General features: G+C 49.8%; 1 protein-coding gene across 1 annotated transcript; it reads left to right on the top strand.

Moving 5' to 3' along the window:
* The first annotated feature begins 6,931 nt into the window (after positions 1-6,931).
* Positions 6,932-17,166, top strand: LOC124983764 (keratin, type II cytoskeletal 75). Its single transcript, XM_047551313.1, has 9 exons — positions 6,932-7,467; positions 7,982-8,196; positions 9,158-9,218; positions 9,568-9,663; positions 10,494-10,658; positions 12,438-12,563; positions 12,706-12,926; positions 14,264-14,298; positions 16,490-17,166. Exons 1-9 carry the CDS (start codon positions 6,988-6,990, stop codon positions 16,714-16,716), a joined length of 1,626 nt encoding a protein of 541 aa, XP_047407269.1. The 5' UTR covers positions 6,932-6,987; the 3' UTR covers positions 16,717-17,166.
* Positions 17,167-17,405: the final 239 nt, after the last annotated feature.

Below are 17,405 nucleotides of genomic sequence, written 5' to 3'. Positions count from 1 at the left end.
GTAGAAGTCTTCTGATACTTAACCGGATCCCTCTTGGTGAAGTTTAAATGTACTCCCTAGGGGTATCAGTAATAACAATGACAAAGAAATAGACTGGTCTCTGATCACAGTTCCTTTCTCCTTTCCCCAGACTGCCTATTTCCCAATTCATTCTTCATTTGCATGAGTCTCTGGGCTCACTCCAGGTTGGCCAACTCTTGCTTAATAAACTAGTGCTAGGGGTGAATGAAAGGCACTTGCTAGTATTTCCTTTAAAAGGAATTCGTCTCTCATTGACCTGATGGAGCTCATCCAGAATACACACAGGTTAGGAATCACACAGAGGGAACTGGGGCATCTGCCTATGAGGTCATGTGCCATTTATCCCTTTCCTGGGAAGTGGTGGGGAGTGGTGTCCTGGCTGCTCAGATGGAACCTGCATCATGGACATACTGCTTGTCTGCTCCTTGGACACCATTTCTTCCATCAGATTCCAGTAGAACATCTATCTGGTTTTACCCCCTGCAAGCTGCATGTTGATCAATTGTGCTTGGATTGTATACCAAAAGAGCTGACTAATGAGAGAGCCCTGCACCATAGCCTTCTTCAAAGAAACTAATTCCCTTGTAATAATGAGTCATGGGACCTAATGTTCCTTTCCTCTACATCCAGGCTTTTGAATATTCACCCCTCTTAAAGAGGAGCAGGAAGAGGTTCTTGTTCTACAGTTATAGTCAGTCAATCAGTCCCAGGTCAATGGCTCCGTTTCCCAACATCATTATCAATGTCATTGTTGCCATCTTGTTACCAGTACTAATTGGTGCCTATGGGTCAGCTGAGCATTTTACTGCCCAAAGTGAGGCAGGAAGTCCTAGACCGGCATGGGTGCCCCATGGGTCTGGCCTTCCTAGCGATCATGGAAAACACAGCCCCACAGCCAGATGGCCTTGTCCTTGGAAACACCCAGGTAAACAGTGTATCACCTAGATGTCTCACGTAGGAGTGCAGCTTTACATAGACAAGGTAGATAAATGTCCGGCAGATGAATGCAATCCCATTCCAAGAGTCTGTGGGTGGAGTCACTCTGTGATTTATCCCTGAGAAATGTTTAAGCCAAGCCAGCCTGCTCAACCTCCCCTTCTATGCTCCAAGGCTGCTTCCTGACATCTTTTTTGAGGGCCCAAAATGTGGTATCTGGAGCCAAAGTGAGAGCAAACCTCATCTGAAGTCATCAAGGCCCATCCAGAGACAGATCTCACCACACATTGAATTTCACCTTTTCTAACTCCACCATATACCATATTATATGACTATTGTTTCAGACATGTCAGTTTGTCTTCCTCACAGCTCGGCAAAACCCTAAGAGGTGAGAATTGTGGAGAATGATAACTTTCCATCCTGGCACATCCTGGCACGTGGGCATGAGAAGAAAGCACTGTGCTAGGGGACAGGAGATAATGATCCTAGTTCCAGTTTTACTCTCAACTTCTTGTAGGACTCTGGACCTCAGTTGCCTCACCCATAAAATATAAGACTCTATAATGTGCACTGCATGAATTTTGTTAAACCTGAGGTGAATAGCAAAGTCCTGGGCACTGCCCATGCTCACAGCTGGTCATTGCCTGGTCATCAAGGAAGGCATCTTCACAGATGTCTCAGCACTCCCAGTGCACTCTGGGTCTACCACTAAGGTGACAGCCTACTAGTATGACCCACTTTCTTGTTACAGTGCGAGATACTTTTTTCCCTCCATTGTTATGTGCCCAGCACATCATACTTTCATACTTGCATTTCCCCAAAACGTATTTCTTGAAAGAATAAATGAAGAAATGAATGCAAAGTACAGCTTATTTGAAGGCTCAAGTCAGAAGTGTTTCTTAGATGTAACTGGACTGAGAGAAGGAAGCCAGGATGCAAGAAGGAGTAGTGAGGTTTCAGGATGCTCAAGTTCATGAAAAGAGAGGCAGTGCCAGGCCTGGCATGGAGGTGAGGTGCTTGCTTCCGGCTCTTACTTCCCAGCAGGTGACACATCCCCCAACCCTCAGCAGCAACCACCAGACCAGTCACAAGCCAATGAGGTGGTGTCAACAGCGTCCCTCAGTGTGCCAGTATCATCCAGCCCACCCAGTCTGTGCCCACAGGCTGTGGCTCCGTGCCAGCGCTCAGCACATTCTAGGTCTTGCACTCCTTGGTTTGGAGAGGGCCTCTGGGTCCCCTCCTCTGAGGAAGAACTGGAGCAGCCTCTCTTCCCCTCCCCCCCCACTTTCCTCTCTCACCAGTTTCCATGTTTGGAAGTTCCACTTCTGCAAATCTAGAGACTTGGTAGATGAAGCATCCCCGTCCTGGGAACAAACAAGGCCATGAAAGTGGTCAAGATGAATGGCCGAGGCATAGCTGGAAGACCATCTGGTCTAAAACCCTCCAGTGGCTTTCTGCAGGGGTGAACTGGGAGGAACCTTGAGAAGCTGACATCTTGTCCACTGCGCCCCACTGGAAGTTCCCAACTGTATGTCACCAGCAGCAGGGAGTTTTTCTCTTTGGGTTCTATAAGGTCAGGGAGGTTCAGGGCAAATGTGGAGAGCAGAGAGACTTAGGAACCAGGCCCAGCAAGCACATGATTGTGTGGCTGACCCTGGTTTCCTCATCTGCATAGCTCCTCCAGGCTTTGAAAGATGAATTCTGCTCCTTTGCTTCACTTGTCCTTCCTGATGCACCCAGTCAGCACCACATACATGTGTAGATTGCTGTTTTTTGAATGCTCTTAGTGCCTGTGTTAAACTGTGTACATCGGTTGGTTGTATCAAGTACTTGATCATGGAGCAAAGGGACAGCTCCAGCTTGCTTCTCTTAAGTGCAAGTTTGAATGATAAGAACACACCAAAAGGGTCTCGAGGGCCATCTGCAGTCTGCAGAAGAATCTGCTCCTGCCCATCCATTTGGGTCCCTGTGAAAGGCCTGATCTGTGATCAGTGGAAGGAGCAGATGAGTGACACTGGCTACATGTAGTTGACTGTCCCGAGTTCTGAAACTCAAGAGATTACTGAGATTAGGTGGCCCATCAGTGCCCTTTGGAGATGGATAATTATCAGTTAATGCAGGAGCAAGGGGGTTGTGAGGAGGGTCTGAGCCCCTTAGAGGCAGGCTGGGTCATTCCGCACCTACTAGACAATGCCAATATTGAGGAAGTTCAGCCGCCCGGGCATGGACAGTGAAGGTAGAAAAGTGTTTCTGGCCGGGTTGTCTCAGGGTCCACTGCAACAGTCACCTTCTCCACACTCAACCCAAGGAACGTGACAATGGGAGACCCCATTTGCAACTGCACCCACAAAAGGCTTCCGCTCCCCTTCCTCTTCCAGTGGGAGCTCCAGGAGGGAAGGGGCTTTTGTCTGCTTTGTTCATAGCTATTATCTCCTATGCTTAGAACAATGAGTCCCCGGCACGTGACAAATGCTAATATATGCTTACTCACTAAAGCCAGGACTCCCTCAGAGGAGGAGAGGTCCAGAAGTGATCTAGTATATTGGGCAATGGAGGGACAGTGGCTGGGACCTGGGTCCTCAGGCCATCCTGCTGTGGAGAGATGAGCCCCTGTCCCATGGCATTCGGCCTAGGTTCTTCCTCTGGCCTTGGGTGGAAGACAAGGCTCCATAGTGCATCCCCAACTCCTAATCCTGAGAAGGGGTATCTCTCCATCTTCTCTCCACCTCCACAACCTGATTGCCACCTGGCACAGTCTCCTTGGAATCAACCACCTGCCAAAGGTCTTCATGTCCCTCTGAGGCAGATGGGAACACACTGAGCAGGAGGGACAGGCCTCAGGGAATTGGAGAGCTTGGCTCTCCCAGCCTTGGACACCAGGGTGCATACCCTGCCCTTGAACCCATCACTCTCCCAAACCTCAAGAAAACTCCACCCAGACATACCTAATAATACAGAGTTGGAGAGACTCCAGAAATAATATGTATAATCAGAAAAATGAGAAATTATACTCCATTTATGAATGATTTATCAAAATGTATAAATGCATTCTACTGTCATGTACAACTAATTAGAAAAAATTTAAAATTTTAGCAAAAAAGGAATGTTTGGAGAACAGAAAGGAATGTGATCACAGGAACTGCTGCACAGTTCTATTTAGAGAGCTCAGGATGCAAGCTGGGTAGAGAAGCTACCCCAGCCTCAGTGGTAGACTAACCCAGGCAGCAGGAAACCATGCTGAAGAACTAGCCACATACCGGGGTCCCAAAGGATAAACTTGGGTCCAGTTTATCTGAGAGGTTTTCTTAGGACGGGGGCAGTATTGAGCAGAATTACATAAGAAGTTTAAAACAACACCAAAACCCTTCCTATCTGGAAGCAAAAAGCAATAACAGTTAAGTTTTGAGCTTTCAAAGGGGCAACGATGCGGGTTGTCAAATGGGCTGACTGTCCTAGGCATTTATCATCTACTAGAGTAAAGGTCACAGTGCAGGGGAAAGGTCATAGAAGAGGGAAGGGGTAAGAGCGGCGAAAGACTCACCTCTCTCAAGGTAACTCACCAATGGCAGCTAGTAAGACGATGTCGTTAGAAAACCACCATCCTGGTGGGACCATTAGAGAGAGGAGGAGAAAGAGCAGCCCAGACCAGAGGCCAGAGCTGCGAGGAACAGGAGTGGAAATGAGATGGCTATATGCCGAAGTGGGGGTCCCAGGAGGGGGCATGGAAAAGGAAGGAATGGGCAGGAAAGGAGGCAGCCTGGAGTCAGCTTCCCCCTGGCGGCACCCAGGGAGAAAGTGGGACCTCCATTCCTTCCCTTGGGCATCTCACAGAGCCACTTCCGCTCTGAAGCTCTGCAGGGGTTTACTCAGCTCAGCTCAGGAAACAAACAAGTGTTCCTTCTGGGAGACAGATCGTCATGTAATGAGTACAGAAAACAAAGATATTTATTCTTCCCACTGGAGAAGACAGGCATGCACCACCCTGGCTGGGACCTGGGTGCACTGGCAAGCAGGTGAGAGAATTCCTGAGCACTTCTTGACCTGTGTCAACAAAAGCAATGATTCAGAGGTTCCCTGTGGAACCTGAGATTGCAGACAATGTCTAACTGGAGCAGAGGCCCAGCCCCTGACCAGAGCCTCAGGGAGGAGATTGCAGAAGACAGATCTACCACTCCGGGTGCCAAGCTGCCATTCCAGGCAGGTGAGACCATCTGCCAGCCACTGGCTACCCATGTGCCTCTCAAAGGACAGCCGTGTGGAAGGACCATGGCACCTGGCTCCGCTTGCCAGCGAGGTCATGATGGCCTGTCTACTGAATTACTCACTCTGCCTCATTTCCTTATCCACACAATGGAGACTGAATACCGATCATTTCCTCTCCACTCTCCCATCCTTCAAAACCACAGCGAGAAACAAGATTGACAAAATTAAAGATGATCTAGTCATTTCTCTGTGTGACTGTCCCTATGGTAGAGACAAGGGGAGGAAAAGCAGGAAGAAGGGGAAGGAGGAGCACTAGGGACTCCCTGTCATACTGTCACTAGTGCAGGGGTCGGAGAGAAAAATATACTCCACTAGAAGCAGACTTGAAGCTCTCTTGATGGGGGCATGAAGAGTTGGGTGTCCCCATCCTGGGGAGGAGGGATTGTCTGTGAGACTTCTGGAAGAAGGAAGCCTCAAAGAAGTAGGAAGTAGAGCTTCACAGTATGCCATGAATCCCATCTTGTTCAAATGTTCTTTAGCATCCCAGCAGGACCGTGAGCTTATTACTAAAAAAAAATAGAATGTACGTATGTTGTGTTTCTTTTGAATCCCCGTGGAGCCTGTCACAGGATGGACACACAGCTGCCCCCTCATTAACACTTGTTTGAATATATCAGGAGGAGAGGACTCAAGAAAAACTTACTAGCCAGGTGTGGTAGCACACACCTATAATCCCAGTGGTTTGGGAGACAGAGGTAGGAGGATCACGAGGTCAAAGCCAGCCTCAGCAATTTAGCAAGGCCCTAGGCAACTCAGTTAGACCCTGCTTCTAAATAAAATATAAAGAAAAAGTGCCGGGGATATGACTTAATGGTTAAGTGCCCCTGGATTCAATCCCTGGTACCAGGAAAAAAAAAAAAAAAAAAAAAGAAACATTAACTAAGCACTTACATAGTCAAAGCAAAAGTAGTTTTCACACACGAACACTTTTTATACACATAAACTGAAGCTCAGAAAAGTTGCATGACATGCCCAGCATTCCACGGCTCATCCTTGGCTGGGCTAGGATTCAAACCCAGTTCTTTCTATTCCCACAACTTCTGTCCACAGAAGATGGAGGGCTGACCTTTAAAGACACTTAAGCAGGGTGCACACGTGTGTACACACAGGCACACACACAGTCATGCTCCAGAAAATCACAGGTGGCCTATAAAACAGAACGGAAAGCTTAAGAGTTAAAAACTAGGACAATCGACACCAGGTGGATGTCTACGGAAGTATGGAGCAGACTTTTCAAGATCTGGAGGGCCAGCCTGATCGGTGGCAGGAACCAGGCAGTAGCTTTGAGAAAATCCTTAAGCGCAGGAAGCTCGCCCAGAACGGAAAACTGAATTGCAGTCGCTTGTATTGACACAAGGTGTTTGGACAGGAGGGAGTTGGTCCCAGGCCTAAGAAAGCGGTTTAGAAATGAGGCAGTGTTTTTTGAGTCCATTAAAGGATGCATGATTAGGACATGACTGAAAGTAATTAACTTTCTTCTCACTGGTCTGCTGATCAAGTTGCAACTGGAAAGGAGTTTCCACGTGGGGGAGGGAGACAGGGAACCAACCAGTGGCTTTTCTGCCATTTCCCAAGGGGTGCTGAGTGTGAGCTCAGGGCTGGCGAATGCCTAGGGGATGCCATCAGCAAGGCCCCCTTCATTAGTGGTGCCCCGCCCCTCCTGGGTGCCCATAAAAGCCCACAGACCCGCGGCTCCCCAGCTGCTGTCTTCTCCATCCCCTTCTGGCGCCTACCTCGGGAGCTCTTGGCCAGCCCTCCTCACGCACCATGTCTCGGCAGTCCACCATCACCTTCCAGACCGGCAGCCGCAGGGGCTTCAGCACTGCTTCAGCCACCACCCCAGCCTTGGGTCGCTCCCGTTTCAGTTCCGTCTCAGTGGCCCGCTCCACGGGGGGCAGTGGAGGAATGGGCAGGATCAGTGGCACTGGGGCTGGCTTTGGAAGCCGCAGCCTCTACAACCTGGGGGGGACCAAGAGGGTCTCCATTGGTGGGTGTGGCAGCAACTTCCGAAGTGGCTTTGGCAGCAGGGCTAGTGGTGGATTTGGTTATGGGGGTGGCATTGGAGGAGGCTTTGGTGGCCCGGGATTCCCCGTATGCCCTTCTGGAGGCATCCAAGAGGTCACTGTCAACCAGAGTCTCTTGACTCCCCTCAACCTGCAAATTGACCCCACCATCCAGAGGGTGCGGAAGGAGGAGCGGGAGCAGATCAAGACCCTCAACAACAAGTTTGCCTCCTTCATCGACAAGGTGGGACAGGCTTCATCTGTCTCATTGCTTTGGGTGAATAGACTACAGGGAGGGCCTAGTCCAGAGAGAGGGTGCTAACAGCAGGGTCCCCTGAGAAGCACTTCAGTCCAACAGGTACCAGTCATGCAGCCCTGGCGTTTTCAGGTCAGGTCAGCTGGTCTACCATGTGGAAATGTCCCCTTGTCCTCTCTGGGAGCCTTGAGTGCTAATTCAATCGACATGGAGAACAGGAGAGCTGTCACTGAAACCCTAACCAGAGCAGGTCGTGTTGCAAAACAACCCAGGCATCAAGGCTTCCCCACAGAAGCTCTGGGCAACTGTACCCATTCCATAGAACCCCTATGGGACTCTGAGGTAGCATCATAGACTTTCTCATTTGGGGGTTGGAGCTGTCAATTATATAGCTGCCGGTTGGTCATTGGGTGAAAAAACATCTTTTCCTCCCTCGTGAATTGTAGTATCTAGTTCTACCTCCCCAAGATTCTCAAGATTTGTTCTCTCTGCTCCCCTCCAGGTGCGCTTCCTGGAGCAGCAGAACAAGGTCCTGGAGACCAAGTGGACCCTCCTGCAGGAGCAGGGCGCCAAGACCGTGAGGCAGAGCCTGGAGCCCCTCTTTGATACCTACATCAGTGACCTCCGTCGGCAGCTAGAGGGGATCACCACGGAGAGGGGCAGGCTGGACGCTGAGCTGAGGAACATGCAGGAGGTCGTAGAAGATTTCAAAGTCAGGTAAATGGGAAACAGGATCCTGGCCACACACGGCCATTCCAGTGCTCCTTTTTCTGAGGACCAGAGGGGTCCAAAGGAGCAAATACCAGTGCCAGTGGAGAGCTTTGGAACTTTTAATCATGATCCCTAAAGATCAAGCAGCATTGTGGGGTCACAAAGGGACCTTCATCTCGTGGGTAACTATTAACAAGGAGGCCATTCTTATCTGTTGATATGACTGCAAAGGTTTGCCAGCATCGTCTAACTAAAAACACTGCTCCTCCTTCTAGAAGCATGATGCTATTTCCCCTTTGGCATATTATTTAATTCTATTGGGCTCAGTGATACAGAAACTTGCATTACTAAGGTGGTGTTAGCTCAGGAGTGAGGAGAGGTAGCAAGGAAGAAGTGGGGGCTTCAACCAGCCCCTCTGACCTTCCTCATGGAGGCAAGTTTGGTCTGCACAGTAGGGAAGGTAGCCAAAGGGAGGGGACAGCTCAAGCTATCTTAGCTGGCATACCCGTAGCTTCCGAGTTTGGGCTACACCTCGTTACAAAAAGCACACTGCTCAGTGGTCACCCTGAAGTGCAGGAAAATATATCAAACTCTACCTGGAACAGGGTCCTGAACAAGCGAAGCTTCCTCCATAGTTTTAGCTGATACTTGAGGCAGCAAACTTTTTTGACAATTAGAATTGTGCGTCTATAAAGGGATGACATTGCCCAAGCACGCATTTCTACTCCCATTAGTTCCATGCTCACCTTCTAGCCTTATAAAAGTTTTTTTTTAAACACCTAACAGAAGAAATTATCCCCTTTTATAGAGGAAGAAATAAAGGTTAAGTGAATCATCCGAAGTCAGGCACAGGTCAGTCACAGAGCTGGAAAGGATCTGAGGTCTCGCAACTCTTGCTCCACCAGCCTGGGAAGAGTTAAATGGAGATCTTGCTCAATAGCACACCCCCTGGCCCCTGTCCTTACAGGTACGAGGATGAAATTAACAAGCGCACAGCCGCTGAGAACGAGTTCGTTGCCCTGAAAAAGGTGAGTGGCGATGTCTCCCAGAGGAGATTTAGCACTGAAGCCTGGAGTATGGGGTACCCTGACCCTGGGAACACCCAAGAAATGTTGCTCAGTCTTGAGGCTATCAAGAGAGCTCAAACCGCCCGAATGCTTCCTCAGTGTTTAAGACCCCAGTGAACCAGCTCAGGTTTCTGTTAAACCAGGGAAATCAAGTCCCCAGTCTCAGTAATGCCTCATTCCCAACCCCGAAAACCCACACTGAGTTCCCAAAGTTCAAGCTAGAAGAGCCAGGAAGGACTCTGCTCTGCTGCTTTGGGGTTGACTGCTTGGGGCAGGGGTCTCAGAGGAGCCTCCGGTGCTGTTGCTGCAGGATGTGGATGGTGCCTACATGAACAAAGTGGAGCTAGAGGCCAAGGTTGACTCTCTGACAGACCAGATCAACTTCCTCAGGATGATCTTCGAGGCAGTAAGTCTGCAAGTATTTTTGTTCCTCCCAGGTCTGGAGCCTAGAAAGAAAAGGGTGTGGCAGAGTGTCATTCACATGGTGTCTCTACCCAGCACCTTGCCCAGATGTCCCAAGCTGGGGGCCTGGGGGATAGTGGGGACCAGGGAGAATTGCTTGGAACTTTGTCACACTAAACTAGCCCAGCTCTGAGGCTTCTTCCCCGACTCCACGGCAGGGCAATCCTACCAAGGAGGATGTGCCAATTTCCAAATTTTAGGTCACTGGGTATCATTCCCAAGGACCCCAGGCCCTCCCTTCCCCCTCCCAGAAAAGTTCAGAGAGGAAGCTGCCCTTCAACTCCTTGTCCAGGGGTCCTCTTAGATGCCTCATTCAAGACCCTGCCCCACTGAAGACTGAGACCCAGATCTGTCTAGAAAGGGAGAAAGGGGAAGGAAGTGATGGAGTCACACTATGTGGGGGACAGATAGGTCCTAAACTTCACCTGTTCCTGAAGAAACCTCTCATGCTGGCATATGAACAAAGAGATGTCATATTCCAGTTTATGCAATGTGGACTCAGAGGGCACTACACACCCTCACTCCCAGGGAAAGCACACTGACGGGAACCTTGAGAGCGGACACTGGGGAAACATTCCCACCACACAAAGCAGTGGCCCAGAAACTTCCCGGGACAGGATGGAATCCCTCCAGGGACTGGGAGTACCCCACAGATAGCTGGAAGAATCTCTGCTGGGGACAGCAAAAAAGGAATTCCTGATCTAGACAGTAGTCACGGTGGGGATTCAAGATCCCTTCTTTCTATGCCTGAGTGACTGAGTGGATGCCCTGCAGGAGCTGTCCCAGATGCAGACCCAGGTCAGTGACACATCCGTGGTCCTCTCCATGGACAACAACCGCAGCCTGGACCTGGACAGCATCATTGCTGAGGTCAAGGCCCAGTATGAGGACATCGCCAACCGCAGCCGGGCAGAAGCTGAGTCCTGGTACCAGACCAAGGTGAGTGTGGGCACCTCCGTGATGGGTCCCAGGGTCGGTGGTCCCTGGGATTCACATCATCGCTTCCCTCAGGAAGCATTTCCATTTCTTTCAACTTGGCAGGAACATCTTTGGTGCTATGAGCACCTAACGTGGGATGCATGTAGAAACAGTATGTTGGGAAGGCAAGGCTGGGCACTCAGAACCCAGAGCAGGGCCCACAGTGCTCACCCTCTGGGGGAGCAGGGGAGACTCTAAAATAACCAAGAAACAGTCACAGGGCAGTTTCTAAAGGGCACGTTAATTTCATTCATATCTACTGAGCTCCCACCATCTGCCAAGCAGGGTTACAGGGTTGAAAATGAATAAACCACAGAGAACCCAGGGTCTGGGAGGCCGTGGAGTAAAATGAGCAGTCATGGTAGAGAAAAGAGGACATTCATAAAAAGCTTCCATTATTAAAAGAGGTGGGTCTTTAGCCCAGTAGGGAAGCAAAGGGAAAAAGGTTGCAAAGAAGCAGGAAAATGTTGAAGACTGATTGAGCAGCTGGATGGCAGGAGCGTGCACTTTGTGAACAAGAGAGTTTGTATCTGGAAAGGGGAAGCGAGGGTGTCCAAAGGTTCAGCTGGTCTGAAGGAGGTTCGGCTTCAGAGCAGTGTAGTAGACTTGTAAGACCAGCTACCTGCCAAACCTAGGCCCCTTCTGGGAGCAGCTGCTCACCAACACACTGGCTCCAGGCCCTTGCACGGTCTTAGTCCCTTCTGGTGAGCAGCATGGCAGAAAGGAACGAGGGTATCCGGTGCCAGGTGTTTACAGGGCAGTTCCTTGGCAGTGAGCAGAGGCAGGGTGCCCTGCACCCCGAGGTGCAGTGACTGAAGTTTACAGTGAGCAACTCCTTGTGTTGTTGGGAGTTGTTGTTCCTGCTAGTTATGAGTACCTAGAAACAGGAAGCTGAGCTATCCTGCACGTTCAAAACTGAACAGACCCTTCTGTCAGGAAAGGTGAGTGTCACTCTGGTATGCCAGAGGATGTAGAGTGTAATGATTTCTCCCAAAGGAAAATGTCCCAGATATGCACTGTTAGACCAGGAACCAGTGAGATGGGAGACTCTTTCACCAAGGTCAAATTGTGTTGCCTGTAGCCTCTGCAGCAACAACCCTGTCTCCCTGCATTTCCTCCCTGTTCCCCAGCACTAGTCTCTGGAAGGTACCAACATTCATGGGCACACTTGGTCTGGATGCACACCTGAGGCCAGGAACTCCCCAGGGACAGTGACCAAATCCCCTCCTCCCTCCTAGAACTCGCCAGTGTTCTCCCCTGCCCCAGGGTCTTCTTACAGGCTGTTTCATCTTTCTGGAATGTTCTCCCAACGAACTGAACACTTCAACCCTTTCTTCCCATCCTTCAGATTACAGCTCAGACATCTCCATCCCCGGAGAGACTTTCCTTATCGCCCCATCCCCACTTCCAAGTCTAGGTCAGGCTTCTTTATGATACCCTCGAGTACCCTGTCTATTTCCTAAAGGACACTTATACCATTTGAAAGCATAATTTTGGTAACATGTTGATGTGATTCGTGGCTGTCTCCCTCAGTGAGCTGTGAGCCGTGGGGAGCAGGGTCCTGACTGTGCTGTCACGGTGTTCCCAGAGCCTGCCACATCCCCGGCAAGCGGAAGTGCTCCTGGAGCACTGGCTGAAAAGAGCGAGTGACTGCGGAATGAATGGGCCAGCATGTGGCACTCGGGGAGTGCCGAGGCCAGGCGCTTGGCTCTGTGACTGAGTCTGCTCTGGTCTTATCAGTACGAGGAGCTGCAGGTCACAGCGGGAAGGCATGGGGATGACCTCCGCAACACCAAGCAAGAGATCTCCGAGATGAACCGCATGATCCAGAGGCTGAGAGCTGAGATCGACGGCGTCAAGAAGCAGGTAAGATTTCAACAGGGTCGAGAGCGCCTCAATGCGCATTTCTTCAGGGTCTTCCTGCCACATGACAGGACTGTACCGTGACGCACCACGCCGCCAGGGGCTGGCAAGGCAACAGGACTCAGGCTTCCTCCTTTCCCTCCAGTGCGCCAGCCTGCAAACGGCCATCGCTGACGCGGAGCAGCGTGGGGAGCTGGCCCTCAAGGATGCGCGGGCCAAGCTGGTGGACCTTGAGGAGGCCCTGCAGAAGGCCAAGCAGGACATGGCCCGGCTGCTGCGTGAGTACCAGGAGCTGATGAACGTCAAGCTGGCCCTGGACGTGGAGATCGCCACCTACCGCAAGCTGCTGGAGGGCGAGGAGTGCAGGTGAGGGGCAGAGGTCCACCTCCATCCTCCAAGCAAGATGAGCTCCCTCAGCTGCCTGACCATACCACGGGGCTCAGGGTGCTGCAGCCCCCTCCTCTACTGAAAAGGGGACCACAACACAGGTGGAACTGGGCTGTGACCAAGAACTTAAGGGTAGTTTCCTTCCAGGCTGGTAAATCATTTGAGGAACAAACTACGTTTAGTACCCCATAGAACTCTAACACTTCAGCAGATCCAAGTAATCACATTCTATCAAAGGAGAAATTTGGTTACATGGCAAATTTCAAAATGTGCCTTAAAAGGTTCTGGACTCAGCATGAACTATCCTAGTATTTGGGGCTTCTAGGTCTACCACTACCCAGCTATGTAAGCTTCAGAAAGTCAGTTTCCCTTCTCTGGCCCTCAGTTTCTTCAGTGATGAAACAAAGGGGCCAGATTATATATGCCCAAAGCTCAGAGGGAGCTTGTCGTTCCTTGGTGCTGTGCCAGTTACTAACTTTATAACCACAAATTATTCAAGCTCTCCACATCTGTGTTTGCACCTATAAAAGGGGGATCATGATAGTTCTGACCTCATGTGGTATAAAAAGGGTTAAAATAGGAGACTTTACATGAAATTCTTTGAACAATGTCTGGTAATGCTACCATTGTTCAATAAATGGTAGCTAGCATTTGGTTAAAGGCTGTAGTGTTAGATGAACCTGGCTTCAAATCCAGTCTTCTGACCATTGACCAGTTAATTAACCTCTAGAGTTTTAATTTTCCCTCTGTAAAATTAAGAGAATAGTACTTACCTAATGGGGTTGTTGAGAGAACTAAGTGGCATAATGTAGGTCCCAGGTATTCAATAAATGTTAGCTCTCATTAAAGTTCTAAAGTATGCATTTATGAGTACATACCAGTTGCTAAGACAATAAGACTGATTGTTGGTATTATTATTTCTATGACTCAGACTCCCTATAATAACCTCAGTGCTGGCCTAATATATGACAATAGTCCCTTGTTGAGAGAGAAGTCTTGTTATAAGACAAGCCCTGACTTTCCAATTGACACCGAACTGTGGTCAGCTTTCATTTCCTTAGGATGTGTGACAAATTTAAATCAAAAATGCGTTCCTGAGATTATAGGTTTTATTTCTATGAACCTCAAACTCCACATTATTCCACTTATCAGATTATTTTAATACTGTATTTATAAAATTTCAACTTGTGTAACTTCTGCAATAAACATAATAAAGGGTTTTTAATGCATTCAAAGTAATTGCAAAAATGTCACTGCAAATGGCTGCAAGCTGCTGGACACAACAGTAACCTTCCCTCTCCCCTCCTCCCAATCAGGCTGAGCGGAGAAGGAGTCTCTCCAGTTAACATCTGTGAGTATACATCCTTTTTGTGTCATTTGGAGTGTGTGGACTTGAGGGATGGGGAGGTGGTGGGCTTGCAGGAGGAGAAGACATGAGGTATTAGAGGGAATCCCACTGAAAGGTGCATTCTGAAAAGGTTTAATGTTTTGTTGTTGTTGTTGTTGTTTTTAATTATATATGACAGTAGAATGCGTTTTGACATATCATACATACATGGAGTGTAACCTCCCATTCTGGTGGTTGTACATGATGTGCAGTTACACTGGCCATGTATTCATACATGAACACAGGAAAGTAACTTGCCATTCATTCTCTCTTTCCCATTCCCATCCCCGATCCCTTCATTTCCCTTTCCTCTAATCCAATGAGTTTAAGGTTTTAAGTCTGTCAAAAAGAAAGCTGAATTAGGAGAGAGGCTTTAACATCACATTTCTTACCTCTTTGTGAATAACAGTGCCACCAAAAGGTGACCAGGGTTTTGCTGTCAATGTTCTGCATGGGTTTTAGAAAATCTCTGCCATATCTCCCACTTCCCAGGATTCCACACCTGTCTCGCTGGGGCTACGAGTCTAGCTCAGACCTCCAACATGAGGGTGTGATGTACACAGAACTTAGAAAAATCATTGATTTACCTTGGGTCTCTGGAGGTGGCCTTCATGCTAGGCACCAGGGCCTGGACCATCAGGGGGCCCTGCCTCCAAACAGTTAGGGGAAGAGCGAAGTGCTTTGCTTCACCTTGAAGAGCATAACCACAGGAAGTCACCAAGGGTTAACAAGGCAGCCAGGGCAGTATGGAACACAGTAGTTGGGTATAGTGGTCCCAAAGCAGGAGAGCTGTTCCCAGTAAGAGCAGAAGTTGTCTCTCATAGAGCTCAGTGCTGGCATCGTGAGGTCAACGGAAATAACTTTGGCAACTCACAGTCTACAAGTGAGTTTGGTTTTTTGATGAGAGATTCATAAGAGCAATTGATTATGCGAGCCAGTGATTCTAGAAGTCAGAGCCCTCTGAACCACCCCAGCTTGCTTCCTCCTTCCCTAATTCCTGGTCTAGTGGTTCCAGACACCTTCAAAACTAATTTGGGGAAAAAAAGGGCATAACATTGAGGTTCCTTTCTCTTGCATACACCTGGAGGTCTGTGCTAGTCTCCCAGGGCTGCTGCAATAGACAGGCTGGCTTACAACACGAACGTGTGGTTCACATCCTACGGATGACAAGTCGACCACAGGGTATCCACTGGACCATGCTCCCTCTGAAACTTGTAGGGGAGAATCTGTCTCTGACTCTTCCTAGGTTCTGGTGGCAACCATCAATCCTCAGTTATCCTTGGCTTACAGCTGCCAACTCCGATCTCTGCATCTGTGATCATGGGGCTTTGTCCCCATGCTTCTGTCCTCACTCAGTTGTCTTCCCTCCTTCAATCAGGACCAGTCATAGTGGATCAGGGCCCACCCTAAAGACTCGATCTTAACTTGATTACAGCCACAAAGATCTTATTTCCAAACAGGTTGCATTCACAGATGCTTGGATTTAGGAATTCAACATAGTTTTGGGGAGGATGATTCATCTGATAAGAGTTCGTTTTTCATTTCAGTTTCTCTTCCTGCAAAGCCCAAAGCAGGATTCTAGAGTGTCTAAGGCAATGAGTGGTTATGAGTTAGGAGAACAGGTAGGTAGCAGAAAAAGGACAGAGTTGACTAAACAACAGGTTCATCTTTGGAGTTTCAAGAATATTCCAATCCCTTTCTGGGATTTGAGTGCCAAGGCTGGGAACAGCAAATAAAGAGCAGGTGTGCCCCCTATGAGTTGCCAGAAGGAAGGGAGACTCCAGAGCCAGGTCCAGAGAGGGACCCAGTATCAGGTGGAGTAGCAGGGAGGCTGTGGCGGAGTCACAGGGAAATAGCTTCCTGGAGAGCGCAAGTCTCCAGTAAGTTCTAGAAGGAGAGGAGAGGTACCAAGTAACAAAAGAGAGATAGAAAGCCATTCTAACCTGGGAGAACACCCAGCACTACAGCTTTGGAAAGGCAGGCTGAGGCAGAGGGCAGAATCTCACTAAGCAGCTGGGAAGACTGCAAGGAGAAATCGCTGCCCACGAGAACACCCTAGACCCACCCCCAGGACCTCCTCAGAGCACAGACCCTGACAGCCCTGGTGTCTTCCCTCCTGCGCTTGATTCTGATCATGTCTCCTCTCTCCTGGCAGCTGTAGTCACCTCCACCGTTTCCAGTGGCCATGGCAGTGGCAGCAGCATTGGAGGCGGAAGTTTGGGTCTCGGTGGGGGCAGCAGCTACTCCTTCACCACCAGTGGTGGGCACAGCCTGGGAGGTTCTGGATTCACTGCCAGTAGCAGCCGGGGCCTGGGGGGCAGTGGCTCTAGCGTCAAGTTTGTCTCCACCACATCCTCCAGCAGGAAGAGCTACAAGCACTGAACACAGCCACGCAGCACCCTCCCCGCAGCCTGAAGCCTGTTTGCACTCAAACCTAAACCTGGACATCCGGTTCCTTCTCCTTGTCTCCCTTCCACAAGGTCCATCTATGCTGCTGGGAAGCCTGGAGACCTGGCTGAATCCCACTCCCTGGCAGAAGGCCGTCCCCAGGCTGGTCCTTGCACCTGTTTTGTGCTAGCTATGCAAAAACCAAAGCCCTCTTTCTTCCAAGGTTCACATGAAGCCTATCTTGCAAGACCTGGTCAGTCTGCAAACACCTCTTCAGTTCCCCCTTCCTCCCTCCCTCCAGTTGCAGTGATGGGGAGCCTGTGTCTCCAAGGCTGTCTCAACGCCAGGCTGTCCCTGTCTGTCTCAGGGTGCTTATAAGCTGCCTGCTGGTCTGAGTGCTCCTGTTCCCTCCCTGGAATGCGTCTATTAAATGCATGTGTAATGTGTTGGCGTCAGGCCCTCTGTTTGCAAAGCTTACTGGCCCAGGGCAATTCCCCTCCTTCCCAGGCTGACCCAGCACAGGTCTCCTCACAAGCACACTCCCAGCACATCAGCCCTTACCCGCTTCTCTCAGAGCCAAGAGAGAGGTGTGGGGAGGTCAGGAGAGCCCGCCAGGCTTCCTCCCCTAGCTTCTCCCACTTCCTCTTACCTCTCTTTGGGATACCTTGTTTGGAAAGCCCAAG

Source organism: Sciurus carolinensis, chromosome 4, assembly GCF_902686445.1.
Source record: "Sciurus carolinensis chromosome 4, mSciCar1.2, whole genome shotgun sequence".
NCBI classification, from domain to species: Eukaryota; Metazoa; Chordata; class Mammalia; order Rodentia; family Sciuridae; genus Sciurus; species Sciurus carolinensis.
Note: the sequence above shows the minus strand (reverse complement) of the source record. Positions and strands in the feature narration are given on the sequence as shown.